This window comes from Lissotriton vulgaris, chromosome 12 (assembly GCF_964263255.1).
Source record: "Lissotriton vulgaris chromosome 12, aLisVul1.2, whole genome shotgun sequence".
NCBI lineage: Eukaryota > Metazoa > Chordata > Amphibia > Caudata > Salamandridae > Lissotriton > Lissotriton vulgaris.
The window spans coordinates 736409185-736436060 of NC_141700.1; the positions used below are offsets into that span (position 1 = coordinate 736409185).

Consider the following 26876-nt stretch of genomic DNA (forward strand, 5'->3'; position numbering starts at 1 on the left):
ATAATGCCGGGGAAGATGGATGCGAAGGAGCACATCTAGCCTGGAAGGCGGGAGGTGACGTGTGCCTTCTCAATGCTTAGGGCAATTGGTATTGAGTTTAACGACACGGTGGCCCGGCCGTGAAGAAGAGCACTGCCGGCAGCAGAGGAAAACGCCCTCCATCTGCTGCAAGGAGCTGAGCTTGGAACTGGTCCGAACTACAAACAGCGTCACGTCCCCAAGTGCATAATGAGTTTGCACCCACCTTTCCTGGAACTCACTTAGAGTCACAAATGAACTTTTGAATTGAACCTATAGACTCGAACTACTCACTGCATGGCAGACTACATGCCCCACAACACCCCGCGATTTCCAGCAACCTCATGACAATGTAGGCGGGGTGAGGTGAATAAAAACAAGCAATTACCTCATGCAGGCTTGGAGTTCGTTTTGTTCACGCCCAAGATGAAGGGGCAGCAAGCCCCGAAACGCGTCGGCGAAAGAAAATAATGCCGGGGAAGATGGATGCGAAGGAGCACATCTAGCCTGGAAGGCGGGGTGTGACGTGTGCCTTCTCAATGCTTAGGGCAATTGGTATTGAGTTTAACGACACGGCGGCCCGGCCGTGGAGAAGAGCACCGCCGGCAGCAGAGGAAAACGCCCTCCATCTGCTGCAAGGAGCTGAGCTTGGAACTGGTCCGAACTACAAACAGCGTCACGTCCCCAAGTGCATAATGAGTTTGCACCCACCTTTCCTGGAACTCACTTAGAGTCACAAATGAACTTTTGAATTGAACCTATAGACTCGAACTACTCAGTGCATGGCAGACTACATGCCCCACAACACCCCGCGATTTCCAGCAACCTCATGACAATGTAGGCGGGGTGAGGTGAATAAAAACAAGCAATTACCTCATGCAGGCTTGGAGTTCGTTTTGTTCACGCCCAAGATGAAGGGGCAGCAAGCCCCGAAACGCGTCGGCGAAAGAAAATAATGCCGGGGAAGATGGATGCGAAGGAGCACATCTAGCCTGGAAGGCGGGAGGTGACGTGTGCCTTCTCAATGCTTAGGGCAATTGGTATTGAGTTTAACGACACGGCGGCCCGGCCGTGGAGAAGAGCACCGCCGGCAGCAGAGGAAAACGCCCTCCATCTGCTGCAAGGAGCTGAGCTTGGAACTGGTCCGAACTACAAACAGCGTCACGTCCCCAAGTGCATAATGAGTTTGCACCCACCTTTCCTGGAACTCACTTAGAGTCACAAATGAACTTTTGAATTGAACCTATAGACTCGAACTACTCACTGCATGGCAGACTACATGCCCCACAACACCCCGCGATTTCCAGCAACCTCATGACAATGTAGGCGGGGTGAGGTGAATAAAAACAAGCAATTACCTCATGCAGGCTTGGAGTTCGTTTTGTTCACGCCCAAGATGAAGGGGCAGCAAGCCCCGAAACGCATCGGCGAAAGAAAATAATGCTGGGGAAGACGGATGCGAAGGAGCACATCTAGCCTGGAAGGCGGGAGGTGACGTGTGCCTTCTCAATGCTTAGGGCAATTGGTATTGAGTTTAACGACACGGCGGCCCGGCCGTGGAGAAGAGCACCGCCGGCAGCAGAGGAAAACGCCCTCCATCTGCTGCAAGGAGCTGAGCTTGGAACTGGTCCGAACTACAAACAGCGTCACGTCCCCAAGTGCATAATGAGTTTGCACCCACCTTTCCTGGAACTCACTTAGAGTCACAAATGAACTTTTGAATTGAACCTATAGACTCAAACTACTCACTGCATGGCAGACTACATGCCCCACATCACCCCGCGATTTCCAGCAATCTCATGACAATGTAGGCGGGGTGAGGTGAATAAAAACAAGCAATTACCTCATGCAGGCTTGGAGTTCGTTTTGTTCACGCCCAAGATGAAGGGGCAGCAAGCCCCGAAACGCGTCGGCGAAAGAAAATAATGCCGGGGAAGATGGATGCGAAGGAGCACATCTAGCCTGGAAGGCGGGAGGTGACGTGTGCCTTCTCAATGCTTAGGGCAATTGGTATTGAGTTTAACGACACGGCGGCCCGGCCGTGGAGAAGAGCACCGCCGGCAGCAGAGGAAAACGCCCTCCATCTGCTGCAAGGAGCTGAGCTTGGAACTGGTCCGAACTACAAACAGCGTCACGTCCCCAAGTGCATAGTGAGTTTGCACCCACCTTTCCTGGAACTCACTTAGAGTCACAAATGAACTTTTGAATTGAACCTATAGACTCGGACTACTCAGTGCATGGCAGACTACATGCCCCACAACACCCCGCGATTTCCAGCAACCTCATGACAATGTAGGTGGGGTGAGGTGAATAAAAACAAGCAATTACCTCATGCAGGCTTGGAGTTCGTTTTGTTCACGCCCAAGATGAAGGGGCAGCAAGCCCCGAAACGCGTCGGCGAAAGAAAATAATGCCGGGGAAGATGGATGCGAAGGAGCACATCTAGCCTGGAAGGCGGGAGGTGACGTGTGCCTTCTCAATGCTTAGGGCAATTGGTATTGAATATATATATATATATATATATATATATATATATTCACTGAAAAAACCATAGGTTTCAGGTCTTATATAGTTAGGAATTAGCTTTAAAAAAACCTTTGAAATTCACTCTTAAAAAGTTTTAGGGGTGTTATAGTTTGCTGGACATTTCACTCATACAAAACCATTGAAATTGCTCCTATATAGTTAGTTGGACTAACTATATTTCACGCACCCGCAATGCACTGCTGATGATGTCACATATTAGATCATTCATGACATGGTCAGTGACATCACTGATTACATCTCAAATGACATCACTGATAACATCACTGATGACATTATCCAGTGAATTTGGTTTGCTTCTTTATTTAAATATGCATTATATATATAGCAATTTGCATTGAAGAATGAGTGGATATAAATAAATAAATATTTGGATGGAGGATTTAGTAGCAGTGTAATTGACTGTTTACTTGACCAATTTATAGTGTCTCACTAAATATAGTGGATAGGGACTAAACTGTGCGAATATCTGTATCACTTTGTCAGTTGTTGTGTAAACTGGTTCTCCAGTTACTTACTAGCTATGTGAAAGTCTATATTAGTTATTGATTAGATAACTGAGTATTTGTATGGGAGAGTGAAAGTGTGTGTGGTTCGTTGGGGGTGTGTGACTGTCCAAAGATGTGTGAATAGTTGATTTAGTAGATATATGAAGTTAAAATTACATGTTCTAACAGTTTGGGTGAGTGAATCCCTTTAAGGGTGTGGTGATGAGCAAATATATTTCTCAATGGTACATGTCCAAAAAACTAGAAAAATAAAAAGCAGTGTATGTGTCAGTTGTTGTATATAAATAAGTATCCATAAGACTCAATGATTGTGTGAGTGACTGTATGGATAACTATATACTTGTAATAATGATTTTATAATTCACTAAGTATGTATTTTTATTTTTATTTTGTGTTCTTATATAGCGCCGGAATCGACCCCAAGAGGTATCTCCGCGCTTTTAAGGTCTTCCAAGATGTCAGATCCGTATCATAGTCATAAAAAGCCCTAGATCTTACACAACCGGAAACAAATAGGTCTTCAAGGATTTCTTAAAGGCATGTAGATTAGTAGTTTGTCTTAAAGTAAGGGGCAGAGTGTTCCAGAGAGTGGGTCCCTTATAAGACAATGCACGGCCCCCTTGTTTTGCCTTCTTAATCCGCAGAATCTGCAGCAATAATAAGTTGCTAGATCGCAAAGAACGGGTGAGGATATATGGCTGAAATAATTCAGCCAGATATTTAGGGCCAGATCCATAAAGGCATCTGTGAATTACACAACACACTTTAAACTCAATTTTCTGGCGGATAGGCAGCCAGTGGAGCTTATGCAAAAGAGGGCGAGACGGGGACCTAGAAGGAGCGTCAAGGACTAATCTGGCCGCAGTATTCTGGACTACCTGCAAACGGCTCAGTTGCTCCTCGTTGGCTGAAAGGAGCAGTCCATTGCAGTAGTCCAATCTACTGACAACCAATGTCTGAACCAGTGTTTTCCTATAGCAATCATCCAGGAACGGGAACACACGCCTCAGGAGCCCATGGTCCTGAAACAGGTTCCCGCCACTAGACTCACGTGTTCCTTTAGTAATAACGCCTGGTCAAGCCGCACCCCCAAATTTTTCACTATCTGCTAAGTATGACTTACTATCTAAAGGAATAGATGAAGTGGTGTTTGTATAAGTTTGTAGCTAAGTAAATATGTAAGTATGATCCATTGTTTGCCTAAGTGAGTAGGATGACTTCATATGTGAATAAGATGTGTGCTGATGTGTAATGTTGATATAGGTGTATAAGTATTTTTGATAGTGTTCTATTGTTCATTGACAGCATGTATGAGTGAATCTACAGGTAAGTGATTAGATGTGTGCATACATCTATGAATCACTGAGTGGGTATTTAGATACTTGTATTGCTGTGACAATTGATTCAAATATAATACTCTGTATTTTACATAGAGTGATGAAAGATTTTACTAGTGTATGAAAAGGTGTATGTGATTGTCACGTGGATGATGTCATCAGTGATGTCATCACTGATGTCATTTGAGATGTCATCAGTGATGCCACTGATCATGTCATGAATGATCTAATATGTGACATCATCAGCAGTGCATTGCGGGTGCGCGAAATATAGTTAGTCCAACTAACTATATAGGAGCAATTTCAATGGTTTTGTATGAGTGAAATGTCCAGCAAACTATAACACCCCTAAAACTTTTTACGAGTGAATTTCAAAGGTTTTTTTAAGCTAATTCCTAACTATATAAGGCCTGCAACCTATGTTTTTTTCTGTGAATTTCAAAGGTTTTTTTTAATGCTAATTCCTAACTATATAAGGCCTGAAACCTATGGTTTTTATGTGAATTTGCAAGGTTTTTTAAATGCTAATTCCTAACTATATAAGGCCTGAAACCTAGTCAAGTCAAGTCAAGTCAGAGAATTTATATAGCGCACTACATACCCAGAGGGTCTCAAGGCGCTAAGGAGGGGGAGGAGGATTACTTGTCAAATATCCACGTTTTAAGTTGCTTTCTGAAAGCTAGGTGGTTCTGGGTAAGGCGAAGGTGAGTGGGGAGTGAGTTCCATGTTTTAGCAGCCAGGTAAGAGAAGGATCTGCCTCCCATGGTGGTCTTGTTGATGCGAGGTACAGTGGCGAGGGCTTGGCTGGAGGAGCGTAGTTGGCGGGAGGGGGTGTAGAAGGACAGTCTTGAGTTGAGGCATTCTGGTCCGATGTCGTAGAGTGATTTGTGTGCGTGGGTTAGCAGTCGGAAAGTGATTCTCTTATTGACGGGTAGCCAGTGGAGGTCTTTCAAGTGACCAGAGATGTGTTCGTTGCGTGGGTTGTCTAATATGATTCTGGCTGAGGCGTTTTGGATTCGTTGGAGTTTCTTTTGGAGTTTAGCGGTAGTGCCTGCGTAGAGGGTGTTTCCGTAGTCCAGTCGGCTCGTGACCAGAGCATGGGTGACTGTTTTCCTGGTTTCGGAGGGGATCCAGCGAAATGTTTTTTTGAGCATGCGAAGAATGTTGAAGCAGGATGAGGATACGGCGCTGACTTGTCTGTTCATTGAAAGTGAAGAATCCAGGATAACGCCTAGGTTCCGTGCGTGGTCTGTCGGGATGGGTGCTTTTTCAAGGGCTTCCGGCCACCAAGAGTCGTCCCATGCAGAGGGGGATGTACCTAGGATGAGGACTTCTGTTTTATCTGAGTTCAGTTTCAGACGGCTGTGTTTCATCCATTCAGCAACTTCTTTCATTCCTTCGTGTAGGTTAGTTTTGGCGGTGCTGGGGTCCTTGGTGAGAGAAAGTATCAGTTGAGTGTCATCCGCGTAAGAGATGATGTTGAGGTTGTGTTGGCGGGCGATGGTCGCGAGGGGGCTCATGTATACGTTGAAGAGGGTGGGGCTGAGAGAGGATCCTTGTGGTACGCCGCAGATGACTTCAGTGGCCTCTGACTTGAATGGTGGAAGGCGGACTCTCTGGGTTCTTCCGGTGAGGAACGAGGTGATCCATTCTAGTGCTTTTCCTTGGATTCCGATGTTATTGAGGCGTTGTAACAGGGTGCTATGACAGACTGTGTCGAAGGCTGCAGAGAGGTCGAGGAGGATGAGGGCGACTGTGTCTCCATTGTCCAGTAGAGTTCGAATGTCGTCTGTTGCTGCGATGAGGGCGTCTCAGTGCTGTGTTTTGCTCGGAAGCCAGATTGTGAGGAGTCGAGGGATTTGTTGGTTTCGAGGAAAGCGGCGAGCTGGTTGTTGACAGCTTTCTCGATTACTTTGGCCGGGAATGGAAGGAGCGAGATGGGTCGGTAATTTTTGAGTTCGGTGGGGTCCGCAGTGGGTTTTTTCAGAAGGGCGGTGAGTTCAGCGTGTTTCCAGTTTTCCGGAAAGGAGGCGGAGTTGAAGGAGCAGTTGATGACGTCTCGGAGGTGCGGTGCTATGACGGAGTCTGCTTTGTTGAAGATGTGGTGAGGGCATGGGTCTGTGGGGGATCCTGAGTGGATGGAGTTCATCAGGCGGATGGTGTCCTCAGTGGAGATTGGGTTCCAGTCGTTAAGGGTGTTCGCGGGGGGAGGGGGTTCAGCATGTGGTTGGGTGGGTTGGGCTCCGGGTTGGTTGTCGAAGCTGTTGTGGATGTCTGCAATCTTGTTGTGGAAGAATGAGGCTAGGGAGTCGCAGAGGGCTTGAGAGGGGGTGATGTCGTTGGAGTTGGCCGAGGGATTGGAAAACTCCTTGACGATGTTGAAAAGTTCCTTGCTGTTGTGGGCGTTGTTGTCAAGTCGATCCTTGAATGCTGTTTTCTTGGCCTTTCGGATTAGTTGGTGGTGAGTGCGGGTGGCGTTTTTGAAGGCGTCCTTGGTGCTGGTGGTTGGGTCTTTTTTCCACGCTTTTTCAAGGGTGCGGCAGAGTTTCTTGGACTTCTTAAGATCATCGTTGAACCATGAGTAAGTCAATTTACAAGGTTTTTTAAAGGCTAATTCCTAACTATATAAGGCCTGAAACCTATGGTTTTTAAGTGAATTTGCAAGGTTTTTTAAATGCTAATTCCTAACTATATAAGGCCTGAAACCTATGGTTTGTTCAGTGAATTTGCAAGGTTTTTTTAATGCTAATTCCGAACTATATCAGGCGTGAAACCTATATTTTTTTTCAATAAATTTCAACGGTTTTGTAAATGCTAATTCTATTAGCAGATACCGTTTATATATGTTATTATCCTTCTGGAACCACCTGAGCAGCCATCTTGTTTCTCAGGAGAAGTGAGGCACAAGAGAGCACAAAACAAGAGTGGAAAATGCGGAAAGGGGGGCAGGGTAGAGACCCCCTGACCCCCTAGCCCTTCTCAGGTTGTCCCAGAAGGACCCCCAAGGGCAAAATTATTATTTCTTTTTTTTAATAAAATTGCGTAAGGCCTGAAACCTATGGTTTTTTAAGTGAATTTGCAAGGTTTTTTAAATGCTAATTCCTGACTATATAAGGCCTGAAACCTATAGTTTTTTAAGTGAATTTGCAAGGTTTTTTAAGTGCTAATTCCTAACTATATATGGCCTGAAACCTTTTTTCAAAAAACTTCAAAGGTTTTGTAAATGCAAATTCTATTAGCGAATAACGTTTTTACATGTTAATATCCTTCTGGTACCACCTGAGCAACCATCTCATTTCTCAGTAGAACTGAGGCACAAGAGAGCACAAAACAAGAGTGGATAACGCAAAAAGGGGGCAGGATAGAGACCCCCTGACCCCTAGCCCTTCTCAGGCAAGGGCAAAAAAAAATATATATATATATATTTTTTTTTTTAATGAAATAATGGGGTGCGGGCACGATATGCGTACATACGCGGACCTGTCCGTGTACCGTGCGCGCACCCCGTGATTTTTTTTTGCCCTTGGGGGTCTTTCTGGGACCCCCTGAGAAGGGCTAGAGGGTTAGGGGGTCTCTACCCTGCCCCATTTTCGTGTTTCCACTCTTGTTTTGGGCTCTCTTGTGCCTCAGTTCTCCTGAGAAACAAGATGGTGACCAACTCTTCCTGGTTTGGACAGTTTGGAATGTTGACAGTCGACTGCCAGCCAATCAGGATCGCGCTCGTGCACGTAAGGGTACGCGCACGGTACTCGTACGGTACGCGTACGGTGCGCGGACCCGTAAGCGCATATAGATATATATGTGTCTTTGAACCTAATTTTCATAAAAACCACTGGAGCAATTTTCACCAAACATAGCAAAGGCACATCTGCGTACCAGTCCCTACAATTTTGCCAAGTTTGGCGTAATTCCATACAGCGGTTCGGGCTGTAAACTTGTCAGACCGTCCTATGGAAATTAACATGGGGAAAACACGTTTTGGGACCCCCCTTTTTTCTCAGCTCCCACTTCACGAATCCCCCCGAAACTTTCAGGGAAGGAGCGGAGCGCAGCAATACCATTTTAAGGAAAATTACAGGCAGATCCCTCAATCGGCGCCAAAGTTATTCCCAATAGAATGTTCGGATTTACCTATGGTAGCCAATCCCAACTATATATACCAACTGGCTATCGCCAGTAGGTAATATATATATATATATATATATATATATATATATATATATATATATATATATATATATATATATATATATATATATATATATATATATATATATATATATATATATATATATATATATTTTTTTTTTTCCGCAAAATTGAAACGCTGCACTCGGGAATTGTAAGTAGCTAGTGTTTATTCAGCAAACTCCACCATAAGTCTGTCACAGAAATCCAAACTACGCCAACTGGAATCAAAATATATCATCCGAATGAAAAGCAAGATCCTGAGGGGGATGAATTTGGATGAGGAACTCTTTGTACATATGTGAAAGAGGACAAACATACAAACATTCCTGGAACTGTACAATGAGCAGAACAAACATCATTGAATAAACTGTGGGTAAAAGAGGGTCAAGACTCAGTAACACAAAGGACACTCTTAGGTACTATACCTATAATCTCAGACTGTGATCTATACATGCTGAGTAATCAGAAACACATACTGTAAGCATAACTACCAAACAACTTAGGATACACAAATGGTACTATACCTAGAATGTAACCAAAAAGGTCCTCACCTGCCTTGGTTTTCTTAATTTTTATTTGGTTTGCCTAAGTATTGTGTTAATGTGTCATGTAAATATTTTGAAATAATCAAAACACTGTCACTTAAGGTGTTTTCCGTTGCTACCTTAAAAAACTACCAATCCCAGAATTCTATGGGGGAAGGTCAAAATGCATAGCCTTAAAAACTGTGGAAAGAGTAATGTCACCTACCGTGAGAAAGGGCGCATGCCCGAAACGCGTAAAAGGTGTGACAGACTTATGGTGGAGTTTGCTGAATAAACACTAGCTACTTACAATTCCCGAGTGCAGCGTTTCAATTTTGCAGAAAAAAGATTCCTGGACCTGTGGTTGGTCCCTCGCTTGCACCCGCTGCAGAGCGCTCCAGCTGTAACCACCCTTGCTTTGCCATATATATATATATATATATATTACCTACTGGCGGTCGCCAGTAGGTAGTTATAGTTAGGATAATTTTCAATGTTAAATCTCAACATTCTATTTTGAATAACTTTGGCGCCGGTTGACGAATCTGCCTGAAATTTTCAGGAAAATGGTCTCATGGCGGTCCGGTCCTTCCCTGAAAGTTTGGGGGGGATTCGTCAAGCGGGGGCCGAGATAAAAGGGGGGTCCCAAAACGCGTTTTCCCCATGTTAATTTCCATAGGGCGGTCGATTTCACTTTTAGCCCGAACGGCTGAATGGATTTCCACCAAACTTGGCAAAATTGTAGGGACTGGTAGCCCGATGTGCCTTTGCTATGTCTCAAGATATGTGCTCCAGTGGATTTTGAGTAATTAAGGTTCAAAAAAATATATATATCTATAGCAGCGCTCCGGTAAGCGCACCGGTACGCGCACCGGGCGCGTCACGCGACTTGCGCGGAGAAAGCTGATTGGCTCTGGGGTGTCTGTAAACATTCTAAACAGTCCGGAGCGGCCGCCATCTTGTGTCTCGGTAGGATCGAGACACAAGAGGTGGCCAAAACAAAGGGGGAAATGACCATAAGGGGGCAGAGTAGACCCCCCTTGACCCCCTAGGTTTGATGTGGGGGCCATAAAAGGGCCCCACGGGGCAAAAAAAAAAAAAAAAATTTTTTTTATTTTCGCGGGGTGAGCGCCCGGTACGCGCACCGGTAAGCGTACCGGGGAGTGTACCATGGGGAAAAAGAATGACAGTTTTAAAAGTAGCTGATTAGAAAAAAAAATGTTTAGTTGTTTTTTTATATATACACATACATATATATAAATGCATATGCACATATATATATGCATATATGTCTATATGTGTGCGTGTAGAGAGAGGTAGAGAGGTAGAGGTGTAGAGGTAGAGAGGAAGAGAGGTAGAGAGTAGAGAGTGAGTAATAGAGAGTAGAGAGTGAGTAGTAGAGAGTAGTAGAGAGCAGTAGAGAGAGTAGCAGAGTGAGTAGTAGAGAGTAGTAGAGTGAATAGTAGAGTGAGTAGTAGAGAGTAGTAGAGAGTGAGTAGTAGAGACTGAGTAGTAGAGAGTAGTAGAGAGTAAGTAGTAGAGTGAGTAGTAGAGAGCAGTAGAGAGTGAGTAGTAGAGAGTGGGAGAGAGTAAGTAGTAGAGAGTAGTGGAGAATATTCCAAAGTTTGGCACAGCACCACTTTCACAATGAGTCCAATCAAATCATATCACTTAGAGTACTTATTGAAGCGCTGAATCTTGGTGTATATTCAAATGCTTTTATTTTCCTTAAGTTTATGTACCACAGCCAGCCGAAACGTTTCGTTCTGTACAACAGAACTTCTTCAGGGCGTTCTTATTTCCTTCAAGTTATGTCGGTATCCCGTTGTCATATAACTAGATATTTCTTCCAAATGTTAGACGAGACATAAGTATATTCTTATTAAAAGTGACTAGGTATCAATTTTACCCACACAATTCGGGCAGACTTGAGTAATTTATAGCATCCTCAAAGTCAGTCTTTCAAAAATTCCAAAGTATAGGACATGATAATCCAAATCCAAATGTTTCTCAAGAAAAGTCATTTACAATCGTTCGGAATATCGGTGTTTGGGCAGATATGATCCAGGGACCCCCAGTATGCAAGGGGAATTAGTCCCCCCTCTGCAAAGGCGCCAGTGGCCTGCATTGCAGAGAGGTGTAACAAGGGTGTGGCCTCATTACACTTCTCTGCAATGCAGCTCCCTCGTGCATACTGGAGGCTCCTGGTGGACTAGTTGACCCCAGGGACCCCCAGTATGCAAGGGGAATTAGTTCCCCCTCTGCAAACGCGGCAGTGGGCTGCGTTGCAGAGAGGTGTAACAAGGGGCATAGTCTCATTACACCTCTGCAATGCAGCCCCAGGCGCATACTGGAGGTTCCAGGTGGGCTAATAGGCCCCCAGGGGCCCCCAGTATGCAAGGGGAATTAGTTTCCCCTCTTCAAACATGCACGGGGGCTGCGTTGCAGAGAGGTGTAAAAAGGGTTGTGGCTTCATTACACCTCTCTGCAATGCAGTCCCCTGGCGCATACTGGAGATTCCTGGTGGGCTTTCAGGTCTTATATAGTTAGGAATTAGCATTAAAAAAACCTTTGAAATTCACTGAAAAAACCACAGGTTTCACACCAGTTATAGTTAGGAATTAGCATTTAAAAAACCTTTGAAATTCACTGAAAAAACCATAGGTTTCACACCAGTTATAGTTAGGAATTAGCATTTAAAAAACCTATTAAATTCACTGACAAAACCAGTTATAGTTAGCTGGAAATTTTACTGATATAAAACCAATGAAATTCCACGTTATAGTTAGTTGGACTCACTATAACTTGCGCGTGCAATGCACTGCTGATGACGTCACATATTACATCACTCATGACATGGTCAGTGACATCACTCATGACATCACTGATGACACCATCCTTGTGACATAGTGACAGACCTCCTTTCACTGTAATGTAACCATTGAAACACATATTCAAAAATAGAAACTGAAATTTAAAAAAAAATGGAGATACCCATATCAGTTACAACAAGCAATTCAGTAATTCCACCATCTATATGCACATCCAGTCATTCACCAACAGTTCTATATAGTCACTCATACATATACTCACTTATCATATGAAGTGATACACCTATACATCCTGTTACACACCGACAGTCATCCAAAAGTTACTCACACACATACTCACACGTGCAAATAAACTATTGAACATCCATTTATTTGAATATAGAGTTATACACACACTTCCACCTTACTTGTATTGAAAATTACACATATTTATTCTCTTAAACAATCACTTATAGAAACACATACTTATTTAAACAGGAACTCTTACAATCTCTTACTCTCACATATACTCACTTATATACATCAATATTCACATATACTAGATTAAAACATATGTAGTTACTGATAAAGACACTAGTGAGACAGTCATTCACTCACTAACAAACACATATACACACTCATCCATCCATACAGTCCTGCACATATGCTGTCTTCAAAACACATACAAACAGCGAGTCAGTCACTCATGCATCTATGTGCTAAGTAATACCCCCACCAAACCATATAGACACTCATACTGATACTAAGAGAAACATCTAATAACCCATATACATACGCATGTAGCTACTTACCAACACATGTAGCCACTTATACACAAAGTGAAACAATAATATATATATTTAAATATTTAAACATTACTCACTAATATTTATTTTTCAGAAAGACACATATTCACTGGATGGTGTCATCAGTGATGTCATGAGTGATGTCACTGACCATGTCATGAGTGATGTAATATGTGACGTCATCAGCAGTGCATTGCACGCGCAAGTTATAGTGAGTCCAACTAACTATAACGTGGAATTTCATTGGTTTTATATCAGTAAAATTTCCAGCTAACTATAACTGGTTTTGTCAGTGAATTTAATAGGTTTTTTAAATGCTAATTCCTAACTATAACTGGTGTGAAACCTATGGTTTTTTCAGTGAATATATATATATATATATATATATATATATATATATATATATATATATATATATATATATATATATATATATATATATATATATTCACTGAAAGAAAACATAGGTTTCAGGGGCTTTATAGTTAGTTGGACATTTCACTCGTACAAAACCAATGAAATTCCCCCAATTAGTTAGTTCAGCTAACTATAACTTGCACCCCCGTAATGCACTGCTGATGATGTCTCATATTGCATCACTTATGACATGGTCAGTGACATCACTGATGACATCTCAAATGAACCAAACCAGAAAGTGTGGGCAGCCATTTTGTGCCACTGTAGAACCGAGGCACAAGAGATCACTCAAAAAAGTGTGCAAAACGCAAAAAGGGGCAGGGTAGAAATACCCTGACTCCTTAGGCCTGCTTAGGGGGTCCCACAAGGATGTACAAATATACAGGGCCAAAAAAAAGGTGGGCTAGGCCATGCCCCTTTTTACATCTCTCTGCAACGCATCTCTGTGGCGCTTACTGGAGGTACCTAGTGGGCTAGTTGGACCCTAGGGACCCTCAGGAATCAAGGGGACTTAATCTCCCAACTTAAAATGGCCACAGAGCGTGTTTGCACAGTGGTGAAGGAAGGGGAAGGAGCCTGAGGTGAAATGTGTGCAAACAAACCCTGTGGTGCATTTTAAGAGGTAGTTTTAATCCCCCTGCCCTATTATATACTAGGGGCTTACATAAGAGGTCATGCTAATCACAGGGAGACCCCAACGCATAGTGTTCCCTAGTGTATGTAGGTGTTTTCACTGTATTCTAAGTGTCTTTTAATATAGCACTGGCTCTAGGACTGGTTAGTCGGACTCAGTTACCACCAGTATCCGTCTGAAAAAGTTGAGGGTACAGGATGATTTTGCAACTAGGCTTCTTTCTGCTCCTCTGTTAGTTCTGTCTGCACGTTTTCCTTCTTCCTGCACTTCTCTTCGTCTTTGAGGACTTCTGTTGCTTCTTTCTGCAGTTCTTTTTTTACTTTCTGTGCGTTTTCTCTTCTTTCTTCACATGTCCTATCTCTGTAGGCATAGTTAGAAATTAGCATTTAAAAAACCTTTGAAATTCATGGAAAAAAGCATAGGTTTCAGGCACGTTATAGTTAGAAATTAGCATTTAAAAAACCTTAGAAATTCACTGAAAAAAACATAGGTTTCAGGGGCGTTATAGTTAGCTGGACATTTCACTTGTCCAAAACCATGGAAATTCCCCCATTATAGTTAGTTCAGCTAACTATAACTCGCGTGCGCTCAATGCACTGCTGATGACGTCACATAATACATCACTCATGACATGGTCAGTGACATCACTCATGACATCACTGATGACATCACAAATGATATCACTGATGACATGGAATGTCATCAGTGATATCAGGAATACCAGCTAGCTGTGTGAAAAGACTGAAATTTATGTTGAGGACTCACTGCAATGTTGTGAAATGGACGCTATATTGCAATGAGACTGAGCCTACTAAAAGTAATACTGAGAGCAAGACATATTAAAGGATTTTATTTCTCGAATTTCCAACGAAGGCCCAAAGCGCTCCATAAGTGGAGATTGGCGTATCCATTTGAAGTGTTGATGAACATCAAAAACATAACTTGTTGCAATAATTATTCTCAACAATGCAACTTGTGTGCATGAATAAACACAGACTGTGCCCTTGTCTTTAGAGTTATGAACTACGAGGCAACAATTAATAAAGTGGATTTAGGGTCAAGGGTTATTGCAGAAACTATTCAATATAAAACAATTGGTACATCAATAGTTAAATCAAAATTATATTATGGAACATGGTAGACCAGGACCCACCCATCATCCATGGCTGACAGGTTATGTGATGCAGTTGTGTAAAGGTTGATGGCATAGCCTTTCAAAAATGTTACCTTTGGATACTATTATAGTAAAAAACTGTTAGTGTGACAAGACTGAACGTTGTAGCCATGAGAAGGCTGGTGTAGATTAGATCTCTGTTGTTAAATTCTCCAAGTGAGGTAAGCAGCTAAAATGTGGTCGGGGAGGATGCATTATTTGGGACTTGGTGTCATGTCCCACTTCTCCTCCAGAGATATTTTTACAAAATGTTGTGTAGCCTCTTTCGTGAGGGTCACACTTTTTAGGGCAGGCTGCCCTGGCCCCAGTCCATAGATTCAATTGCAGGAAAGCTCCACACAGCTCCATCTCCAATGCAACTGCTTTTTGTATTTGCTGCAGTAAGCCAACACTCTATGGCTAAAGGGTCCTGAAACTCCTGAGGCACAAGGGAGGTATTTCGTAGTCACAGACTGAAGAACTGACCTCTCTCCTGTTTTCCTTCAAGGCTATCTATTCTTTCACTGTCACAGCACTCTCCAGCTTTAGAAGGGAAGCATGCTCTGCTGTTAGACCATGAACCACTATGTCTCCAGGGTTAACAAGATGTCATCTCTCCTAACACTTGGATTGTCTGGTATCCAAGACTGAGCCAAAGGCAAATATCTGAACACAAGCCTCAATTTAGCAGACATTCTACCAGCAGCAGTCATACATTCTTATATTGTTCTTATGAGCCATGTAGTTCTCTATCCTCAGAATGGGTGAGTCTGGAACCAGTGTGCTGTAACCTAGCAAACTCTGCAGGGTAACCCAAACATTTTGAATCTGCACATTTTACCACTGCTAACCAGATCTAAAGTGCATGCACTCTCTCCTTAAAACATGTTACATTGACTGTAACCAAGCGGCATATATAATTTACCTGTAATTTCCTTGTAGATTGATATAACATGTACCCAGGGCATGTACATTAAATGTTACCAGAGGGCTTGCAACACCCATTGTGCCACCCACTTAAGCAGCACCTTAAAACATATCCCAGGCCTACCACTGCAGCCTGAATGCTGTTCTAAACTGACATGTCCTCTTTGCATTTAAGCACTTTCAGCACTACCCTATAGGTCCAACTCACTGAGCCTTTCTAATAAAAAAAACATTTGAACTGGTTAGCAGGAGTAAAGTGTGCCGAGTCCTAAAAGCCAACCGAAAAAGGTTCAGCAAAGTTAAAATCTGGTATGACCCAGCAGAAAGGTCCAGGAACAACAGTCATGGTAGACTGTGTTGTAGGCAGCTGAGAAATTGAGCAATGTGAAGGCTGATATATTTTCCTCTTCCAAGGAGAGCAGGAGTACTTTCCTGCTGTTAGCCATGATGAGTTCAATACCTGATATAGGCCTTAAACCAGATTGAGCTTTTCTTTATAGAATCCCCATGTGGAACTGGGAGTTTTAAATGATCCCAATGGCCATGTGGGATTCGAAGTCTCTTCACTATGAAATCATATTTTTGAAAGACAAAACATGGCTCTTTTTACGATAAGTCTCAGATATATTTGAGGTTGGAAAGGAGTGCAATTTAATCCCAAAATATGAATGAGACTTGAAGTGTAGAAAGTGAATATTTAGCAAAAAGAACATTATGTTTCTGGCAACAAGTCACAAATAAAAATGTCATGTACCTGTGTAAATGTTCTGTGGTCATATGGCTAAAGTTTCAAATATTTACCTGTTTGATTGGAAATCTCTCCTTCAGAACAAAGAATGCAATCAAAGCAGCAGAAGGGCTGTCCTTTTCTAGGGGCTTTTCTGTACCCAGGGGCACAGCTCTCACTGCACACTGAATGGGGTACCTGAAAAGGCCAAGCAAGTGAGAACATTTCAAATGTGGGTTGGGGACATTAGGTACAGATTTGACTAGATGTGCATTTAGTTTACTGAGCAATAAGACCTTAGGCTGCAACAAAGAAAGAGACCTTAGGTCAGTTCTGTTTCCCCTAAAGGCACAGTGACCTAGTCGTTTAGTCTGGACTCATTCTTTTAGAGTATGATCAATATTAATTTGCATGTGGTTGGTCCTTTCCTGAAAAGTTACAGGCAAGCAAAACATTATAGATGGAATGATACCCAGAAAAAATACTCTGGCTAAAATGAATTCATGGATTTTCACCCATCAATTTTTATTTGGTCTTGGAGTAGCTGAATTTAAGCTCCACCCTTTCTTTGTCACAAATTGCAATTAAATACTCACAGCTGACATTGTATTCACTGCATGTCTTAACCTCTTTAACATGTGTGAAGCATTTACATGAGTTAATGAAATGTAATCCTTGTAGGGAATAGAGGTTTATACTTGAGTGCACTAATGTTCAGCTGAATCATGTTAATCATGCCTTCTTTTATTCATGTTTTGCACTTATTATTAAAGTTATACTTACATATGTGTAACCATGTATTTGAAGTTCATATTGACTGCTGAGCTAATATAGACTGACTGCATGCCTTAACTGAAATGCATTGAGCTTTGCCAGTATATTTTTTCTTCTTTTGGAAGGTGCATTATCATACTTCTTGTTAGTTAGAGAAAGGTGAATTATTTGCATTAGACTGCCCGAAGAGGCACAAAGGGAGTAAATTGACAGTGAACATGGAGAACTAATGGTTAGAAGATGCCTTCTGTTCGTCATGTATGGCTGCATGTTCAATGTTGCTATTTACAGTCGATGTTGTGATGCAATAGGAATCTTAAGGGAGGTTGCAGATGATCCTCTTGAGTAACAATTTTGTTGGTTCCTTGTGGTGTGAAAAGAGATAAGGATGTTTCTAAATCTCCTGTTAGTTAAATTGGTGTTTCCACAGGTGGAGAGCCAGTCTCCTTTTAGACTTTGAGAAGGATGAATTTCTCTGCTTACCTTTTCCTGTAAGTGTGACGCATTAGGCTAAACACGTATTTCCTTCTCTAAGACTTCTACTGAAGTCTATATCATGCCCACACCTTCTAATCTCTCTAAATAGAAATACTGGATAGATGGCCTTGTAGACGATCTATATTGAGAAGAGAGAAGGGAAGTTTCTTTATGAAACACCTGTTTACTCTAAATTGCTTCATTATTGTTGTGGGGTTCACTCTTCTGTGTCTCATTTTATTAGGGCTCAATCTACTGAGATTTGTCAGCTGACCTGCTTGTTGTATCTCTTGAACTTATTTTTCTCCTGCTTTTGTACTGGATTGATTGGTATCCTAAAATAAAATCTATTTACCCATATTTGGCAATTCCTGGTTCTTAATATGGAGTCACAGTGGCTTCCCAAGCCAGAAATGTATTGTTGATGTCTTCTCCCTTACAGTGCTTCAAATCAACCAACAAAGGCCCATATGACCAACTGGGAAAAATCTACAACAATCTTACAAAAAGTTTGCAGTGTAAGTACCAGTGCGCTTTAGTTTCACCTCTATTAAGAAGAAATTGTATGTAAACCTTAAAATAGTTTCTTTAAAGCAGCCATCAAAGTTAGCATCCAACAGGCAATACATGTTTTAAACAATACATTCAATAGGCCCTGATTACTTACATAAAAATTCTGTAGCCCATTCGCAGAGTTTAGATTTTCTGAATGATGCTGAAAACTATTTTGGAATACATTTTCAGTACTCGTTGCAGGTCAGCTACAGGCAATTCTGAGGATGAGTCACATGCAGAAGGTTAGGACAGAGTGTTCAATCAAATTGTTCATGTCCCACATTTTTGTCTGGCTCAAAACGTAGTGTATTATAAAGCAGTACTGCCTTAAACCATATGAATATCTAGGAGAGATTCTCAACATCTTTCATTGGTGCCTGATGTGGGAAAATATTTCCTCTATTAAGTGGCACATAGTTTATTGACTGATGGCGCTCACATACCTGCCTTGCGTTGCTCTTTAAATTATGCCCATTTATTATGGACTGCATGATATATTTCCTACTTTTTGTGCTCCATTTGATACTAACTAGTAAGTACTATAGTTATATGTAAACAAAATATATTTTTTTGCATCTTTTGATATATCGTGACCTTCTATTTCATTCCAATATGCCTCACCTTAAGAATATTCATAAGGGTAATCTCATGTTTTCATCTTCCCCCAACAATACTGTGAATAGTTTTGCAAGATCCCGCTGATGTTGGCTGTTGACCTTGTAGCAGGCTCATCGGTCTTGTAACAGAACTATTCACCTGACTGAAGGGGGAAGAAATCCACACAAGGACATTTTTAAACTCAACAGAGAATATCAATTAGGGTCAAAGTTACGAAGAGGTCATTTGATCAATTTAACCTAAATAGCTGGGCAAGGGATCAACACCCGGATCCCTAATTTTCCTTAGTCTAGAGCTAAGCTCAATAGGTATGTTGTTTCTATTGTCTATTCCTCAGTCAGTACCTTGTTCTCCTGCAGGTTCCATTGCATGGCACTACTATTGATATACAGCTGTTTCCCTGGGGATTCTCTGGAATCAAAGCTTCCAACCTTGACATAGATGATCTCTCCATTTGTTTGCAGTTGCCAGTTGACAATGTCATACACAGCTGGGGGGTTGCCATTATGGTCAAAGAACATCTCCTCTCCAGCCTTGTTCTTAAAATGCACGTTCTTCATGTAATGCAGAAGCTGCGAAAGCAAAGAAAAGAAGAGTACCATTAGATCACTGGGTTAATGCGCATATGTTGAAGGTGTCCAACAGTACCTACAAGGAAGTAATACAGTACTTCCAGGTTTAATCTGAGACACTGAGACTTGGAGAGACACTCTGTTTCTCAAATAACATGGTATCTGTGCAAATAGATATCAGAGGACAAACAGTAAATAATTAGGTCATGGAGGAACCCCAGTGGATCATATGTGTGTTTGGCATGATGCTGAATGATTTACGATTTTCATCATTTAGATTAACTACTAAATATAAAACATAAGTGGCCTTTACTAAGGTAGCTAATTCAACATCTGGACACTCAGATAGAATCCCTCTACAGATGGGATGGAAAGCAAAATTGATCAGGCATGTCCATGTCCCCTTTTTTATGAGATAGTACATTATTTTATAACCCAGCACCCAAAATCCTGACTCTGGATATTTTGCATGCCTTACATCATGCTCGTTCTTCAGTAGGAGTGGGCGAAATGTTGATTATGCTGGAGTGATTGGAGTAATTTTAGAAAACACCCATTACTCTTGTGATGCAAAAGTGCCGAAATTAGACGATTACACGAGCATGAATATTTAAGAGAAATTTGAGGTACAAATCCTACTGCAGGCACACAGGGTCAACGAGCAAGCGACTACAGGCCCCTGCTGTTCTTGTCCTGTAGCATTTAGTGTTCTTAGTTCAAAATGCATCCTCTGGCCCTTGGACACGAGGAGGAATTTTGCACTAAGAAAAATAGTGCTACATGCTGAGTTGTGCTTCTCATGTAATTAAGTATAATTACAAATAATACCAAGAGAGAATTACAACAGTTATGCCCACCCAAATTTTTCAGTCACACAGTTGATGGGGCAATCAATTGCAGGCAAAGAAGGGAGAGTAAGAATGGAAATCAACTCACAAGAGAGCCTGAATATTGGAAACAAGTGGAACACTAAAGATCAGTTTCAGCAGTTATTCAACACAATGACTCCCTTCAGAAAGGTTGCTTGAAAGAGCAATCTACCCAATTCAGGTAAGGAAATGTACTCTCTTTAGAAATTATGTATGGAATTGTGGAAAGAAAACAACGTTGCTTCTTACACAGCAGGTGTGAAGAAAAGAGAACCTAGGGCCGAATTCACAGAATTAACTTAAGACAAAATCCTAAACTTACTACTTTTGGTATTCACAGAAGTTGGATTTTGTCTTAAGACAGACTTAAGTTAGGATTATGTCTTAAGTCTGCCTTAAGTTTGTCTTAAGACAAAATCCTAACTTCTGTGAATACCAAAAGTAGTAAGTTTAGGATTTTGTCTTAGGTTAGTTCTGTGAATCGGGCCCCGTAACTCTATCCAGTACTTAAGTGAGTCAGCCCACATAATTAAAACTAAACAATCTACAGGTAAAATTACAAGTTCAATAGGAAGACCAGAAATTCTAAAATAAGACAGCAGAAGCACAGTAGAGCAATGTATAATGTATGCCTTGGATGTGACATAGGCATAGCTGGTTAATTCACCCTTTCTCTTGCACAATTAGATGGTTTAGACTTCTTCTTGGCCTATCTAACAGTGAATGGCCAAAGACTTGTAGAAATGTTGCACCTGGTGCAAACTCACCATGAATATTCTTATTCTTTTATACCGCCAGGGAGACAGCGCACTGCACAGCACCTTCTTCAGAGTTTCCAGTTGCTTCCAAATTCCTGCATCAGGCTTGCAATTACCTGAAATAATTGGTAATCATTCCATTATCATTAAAACCTGCATGCAATTCAATGAAATCCTGGGAAATTACCTGCCATGGTCTGATGTTTGTGATGTTCCCACATGCCTTACTGATGAATGGTCCATTCCCAGGCAAGCAAGATCGCAGGTCTTGTAAGGCATGTGCCACTGCATAAACAGCATTGTATATGTTATAGCTTATTCTCGGGTCATATTCATCAGAATTCTGACTTTTGAACTGTTGAAGTTTTTCTAATCCAGTGCAGATGTTTGTAGATTCGTTAAGTTCCATATGGCCCAGGGTCAGGCTGTCTTTTGTGGGGGCCCATTGGCAACCAAAGGCCTGCTCCCAAAAAGGTTTTACAAAATGGTCACCAGGAGATGTAGAAGGATTAAGCCCAAAAAGGAACTCTTTAAGACCAGGCATAGTTCCCTCCTTAACAGTCAAGCCAATGGTGCCCCTCAACATCTGTTGAAGTTCCTTTTTGTTTGAAATACTAGGGGAGGTGGACCAGGCCTCAGTAGCAATCCACACTTTACCGGTGACATTCTGTCTTGAGAGCTCTTCCATTACTGGTAGTAGAAAATGATCAGGGGAGAGGACAAGAATGATGCTGGCAGAGGAACTCTTGACCACATCTAGGCTGAAACCCATTTTCATGGTCAGAGGGACGATGGGGAAGGCTTTGTGGAAAGCAATGCAAACTCCAAGCTTAAGAAGCTCCTCTTTCAACAGCTGGGATCCCAGTGTTCCATAGTCATCCTCGCTGGACACTATCCCTACCCAGGTCCAGCCAAAGTGCGCTACCAGCTGAGCAAGTCCAAGGGCCTGGACTATATCACTCGGAATGGTTCGGAAGAAGGATGGGAACTGGAGCTTGTCACTTAGCAGAGGACTCGATGAAAAGTAACTCACCTAATAGAAAAGAGTACTTTGGTGAGATGAAATATGAAAACCTATAAAACACATGGCAACCAAAGATGGTTTACCTTACCTCATCATGGAAATGTAAGGCAATATCAAAACACTTCATACTATGCTACCTGATGTTTGGGGCTAAGATTTGAAAATCTTCAGAGAAGCATGCCATCACTTGCAAATCAGTCATCCACACCCCAAAATAAAAATTCTTGCCAAAAGCAGGTATACATTGCCAGGCAAAGGCCACTAAGTAAATGATGACTCTAGACATAGCCAAATAAGGGGTCTCTATATGCACACATTCTTGGGGCTTCAGGGAAAGTAACAGAGAAATGTGATGGGAATGTTCTTCTTTCTCTCCTTCACCTACTAGAAGTAGAATTCTTTCTTTTTATAGCCCGTGCATGCATTTTAAAAAAGAGGATGCAGCTCTATTCAAATTCATCTGAATACTCCCCATTAGAAATAATTAGCTCCAAACTTCTACTCTGAAACTCAACAGTTCTCATAATATCAAACAGAGTGGGAAGATCGTTTGAACACCCCTATTGTTACGTGATTCAGCCTCAAGAAGTAAGCACCCTTCTGATTGTACTTTAGGTACACAATATAGGAAGAGCCGATTAACTCAGGTCACTACTGTCTGTTGAGTGTGGACAGTTTTGAAGAAGATTGAAACAGTACTGGTGATTTATTGCCATTGTTTACTTCAATTCCCCACCTTTGTTTAATAGCTTAATGTAATTCTATCTTGTCAGATGTATGTAACATACAATCTTTTATAATGAGTACATTGGTAAAGATATTAAAAGCATAATTGGCTGAAAGAATGTGTGCAGTTCTTTGATGCCTTTCCACACAGTCCACTTTCAGCCATATATTACCTGAGGATATCGGTATAGCCCCAGGAGTCTAGCTATCGACAAAGATGCAGTGGAACGTGATTCTCCAATGATCCCTGTCAGGGGCGATTGTTTCCCACACTGGTAGTTAAGGATTGGCTTCTCCTTGCCTGTCAGCATCCGGATGGTGCCCTGCAGAGTTCTCATCAGCGACTGACATGTGTCATAGATGAGGAAGCCCAGGGTGATATTGGGGAGAAGCCTTTGCTCTTGATTGATTTCGTTGATAGTGAACATCAGGGCAAGGACCCAACCATAGGCTCGGACACTTAATCTGAATGGAATAGAAAGATAGGATGTTTCAGAAAACACTTTTATCAAGATTAATAAATGGTGCTGTTAAATACAAGAAACAACCACAACCTAATAGGTATAGTATAACTTGTAGCAAGAGCGTTGTTGAAAATCAAACATCCAGGAAGTAATTCCCCATATCTTTGCCTTTACCTCCACTTTTTGCTGAATTTGTTTTTGTTGACCTTAGGGCTGTATGCACTTTATAGCTGCTAACCAGTGCTAGGGTGCTTGTGCTCTCCTTAAAACATGGAAGAATTGGCTTACTCCCAATTGGCATATTTGATTTACTTTCAAGTCCGTAGTAAAGTGCACTACATTTGCCCAGGGCCTGTAAATTGAATGCTACAAGTGGACCTGCTGCACACATTGTGCCAATTGTTTAAAGTAGTCAGTTAAACTTATTTCAGGCCAGCCACTGCAGAGCCTGTGTGTGGAGTTTGAACTACAATTTCGACCTGGCAAGATAAATATTTTTCCAGGCCCAATCCTTCTTTTTTGATAGATATATGTCAACCTTAGGTTAGACCATAGGTTAGACCTTAGGTTAGGAAAGCCCAGGGGCCAGGGGGCAATATATCTAAAAAGCGGTACATGTACATTTAACGTTTAAGTGTCCTGATAGTGGAAAAATCTTAAAATCGTTTTCACTACTGCAAGGCCCATCTCTCCCATAGACAACATTGGAATTGTTTTCTTTTATTTTTAAGTATAATTTCCAAATGGAAAGAGATGACCCCTTCAAGTTTGGTGTCTTTGGAATTACTATTTAATCCTAACTTATGCCGAAGTTGGATTTTGAATTGCAATTCTGAAAATGACACTTTTAGGTGGTTGCCATTTGCTTGCTTTAGCAATTTGGAGCCTGCAGCCTGTCTCTTGTCATATGACTGGGTGTAGTTGGCAGGTGGGCTTTGTATATTGCCTCTGCACAGCCACCCACAATGGGAGCTTAGGTGTGACTAAATGGGCCATCACTGACAGGATGGGAGGGAGGTAGGAGCTAAACCCAGCCTCACTTACACCTGAATGAGCTGTGTTATGTCCCCAGACAAACGGTGGCATACCCCTCATCCCCAAAAACCAGATGTTTCACAAGGAGCGGGATCAGCCTCCTCGCTTTGCCCAGCCTGGCTCATTTGAGTACGAGTATGCCATGCGGTGGAAAGCACTAATTGAAATGGAAAAGCTGCAGCAAGAGCAGGTGGACAGGAACATCAAGGAAGCACGAGAGAAGATGGAGATAGAAATGGAGGCTCCGCGTCACGAACACCAAGTCATGCTGATCCGTCAAGATCTGATGAGGCGTGAGGAGAAACTACGGCGAATGGAAGAGCATCACAATGCAGAAATGCAGAAGCGCAAACAGTATGAGCTTAGAATTGAGGAAGAGCGCAGACGACGCAAAGACGAAGCTAGGAGACAGCAAGAGGAAATGATCAGGTGTCAGCAAGAAGGTTTCAAGGCTAGTTTCGCTAACTCGGAGTCTGGCTATGCGCCCTAGTAGGTGGCAGCATGCATTCAATGCAAGGCCATGCACTTGGCCCAGATATCCCTAGAAGCAGTTCAGGATGGGAGAGGGAGCAAGAGATGAGAATGGGACAGATGGCAATGGGAGGTGCAATGGGGATGAACAACCATGGCTCGATGGGAAGTGCTCCAAGTGTTCCACCGAGTGCAGCAGCAGGGACAGTGACACCCACTGCAGCCGCAACTCAAGCACTAATGCCCGAGGGATCTGCTATGGGAATGACGCCACCCCCTGCAGAACGCTTTAGCCAGGACAGTGCAATGGAGGACTTGCAGGTGCTCTGGCAGCAGGCCAGCAGCCGCCTGGTTTCAGCAGAGGAGCTCCTGGTAGCATCGTAGATATTAGACTCCTCGCGTTCTCCCCAGTTTTTCGGAGGGCCCTTACTATTAGAGTGATATTTCACGTCTATTTTGTGGACAAAGCTGGTGCTGTCCTGAACAGCTTTCAGATTTCACTCAATGTGTTTTTTTTAATTTAAATAGAATGGCTTATTGCATTGTGGTCATCTGTGCAAAGCTGATATTCTGATATTGCCTGGAACAAGTCCTCTCGCAATGCCTGTATCATTCCAAGCAGTGGCTTCTGTTCTTTTCTGAAGCAGTGCTGTTTTTTGTTTGATGCCATGCCCCTCAAATAACTGCCCCTGAAAAGGGGCTTTTGGTTTAGTTTGCCTTTGCCTTTGTCTGGAGCGAGGGCTGGCAGGACAGGACATCTGTGCACTTCAAAAGCTTACCTCAAGAAGTTTGTCCACACTTCAAGGCACAACTGTGAATAAAAGAAGGACCTCATCTACCACCACTTCAATGTAGGTCTGGTTCTGTGGATTCTCTGCCAGGAAGAACGACTGCTATGCTGCTGATGGACTGCCATTCTTCTTCACGTCCCTCTGCTTGACTCCTGCTTTGCTGTGCTGGCCTACTGCCTGTTGCCTATTGCCTGAGTGAGAGGGACTGGAACTGCATCTCTTGAACCCAGATCCTAGAGTGACTCCAAGGAATAATTAGCTGGCCTCCTTATCTGAAGCCTCATGGACATAACAGGCTTCCAACAAACTTGCACCTGCACCTGGACTTTGAATCTACACTGCCACTAGCCGTGTCAGTCCAGTCATAGACCAGTCATTGACCTTTGGAAGTGGGCCTAGGTTGCCTGCCAGCTGAACTGATGCATCTTCTCTGCTGGGTGATGCATCACCAAACAGAAACAATGCATCTCCTCAGCTGAGTGGCACAACCCGGAGCAGAACCGACACGTAGCCGCTGCTGTGTGAACTGGGAACATCGCAATGACCAGCGTTACCCACTGCAGTCTTGGAACCGGTGCATCGCACCAGTGGTGCATTCCTATCCCAGGTCCTTGCATATCTCATTGATGGAAGCCTCAATAACTATGCCAGATTCTACTTCACAGTTTTTCAGCTTGTCGGTACTGACGCCTTGCCTCCTGCGCGCCACCTCCCCTACACCAGACTTCGCTTTGCAAGCCCTGTTAGCTGGACCCTTGCAGATGATGTAACAGGACCTCGCAACGCAGCCTCCTCGCATCTCAGACCCGAGGCATCACTTCATCTGTACGGTGCATTTTTACCTGTAACCATGCAATGCTCCGGAACCTGGATTTCAGGCTAACTGGATACCTGCAGCTCCATTGCAGTCAGTCGGCACTTGTGACATTGTCCCGGTATGGTGCGACTAGACACCCCCAATTGGCGCTTTGTGCTTTTTGGTGCTATTTTCATTAAAAACTCTCAAATTCAAAATCTCTGGTTCTAGTGATGGATTTTTGTCCTTTTGATCTTGCTTTATGTATTTGAAATCACTCTAGTTTGCTAAAACAGTTGTGGCCTCTATTTGTGGTTTGTGTTCACTGTTTTACAATTTGAAGTGTTTC

General features: G+C 42.5%; 1 protein-coding gene and 1 pseudogene across 1 annotated transcript in view; one reads left to right on the top strand and one right to left on the bottom strand.

Annotated features, from left to right (window-relative positions):
• LOC147678449 (extracellular calcium-sensing receptor-like) overlaps positions 1-23356 on the bottom strand; it is a 34260-nt gene extending 10904 nt beyond the window's left edge. The window contains exons 1-4 of the mRNA XM_086945634.1: positions 23144-23356; positions 21408-22253; positions 19366-19593; positions 16672-16795 (exon numbers count right to left, since the gene is read on the bottom strand). Coding sequence (XP_086801760.1) covers positions 16672-16795; positions 19366-19593; positions 21408-22253; positions 23144-23308 — 1363 coding nt within the window. The 5' untranslated portion in view covers positions 23309-23356. The remainder of the gene's footprint in view (positions 1-16671; positions 16796-19365; positions 19594-21407; positions 22254-23143) is intronic.
• A 985-nt stretch (positions 23357-24341) lies between these two features.
• LOC147678450 (non-POU domain-containing octamer-binding protein pseudogene) lies at positions 24342-25464 on the top strand (annotated as a pseudogene).
• Positions 25465-26876: the final 1412 nt, after the last annotated feature.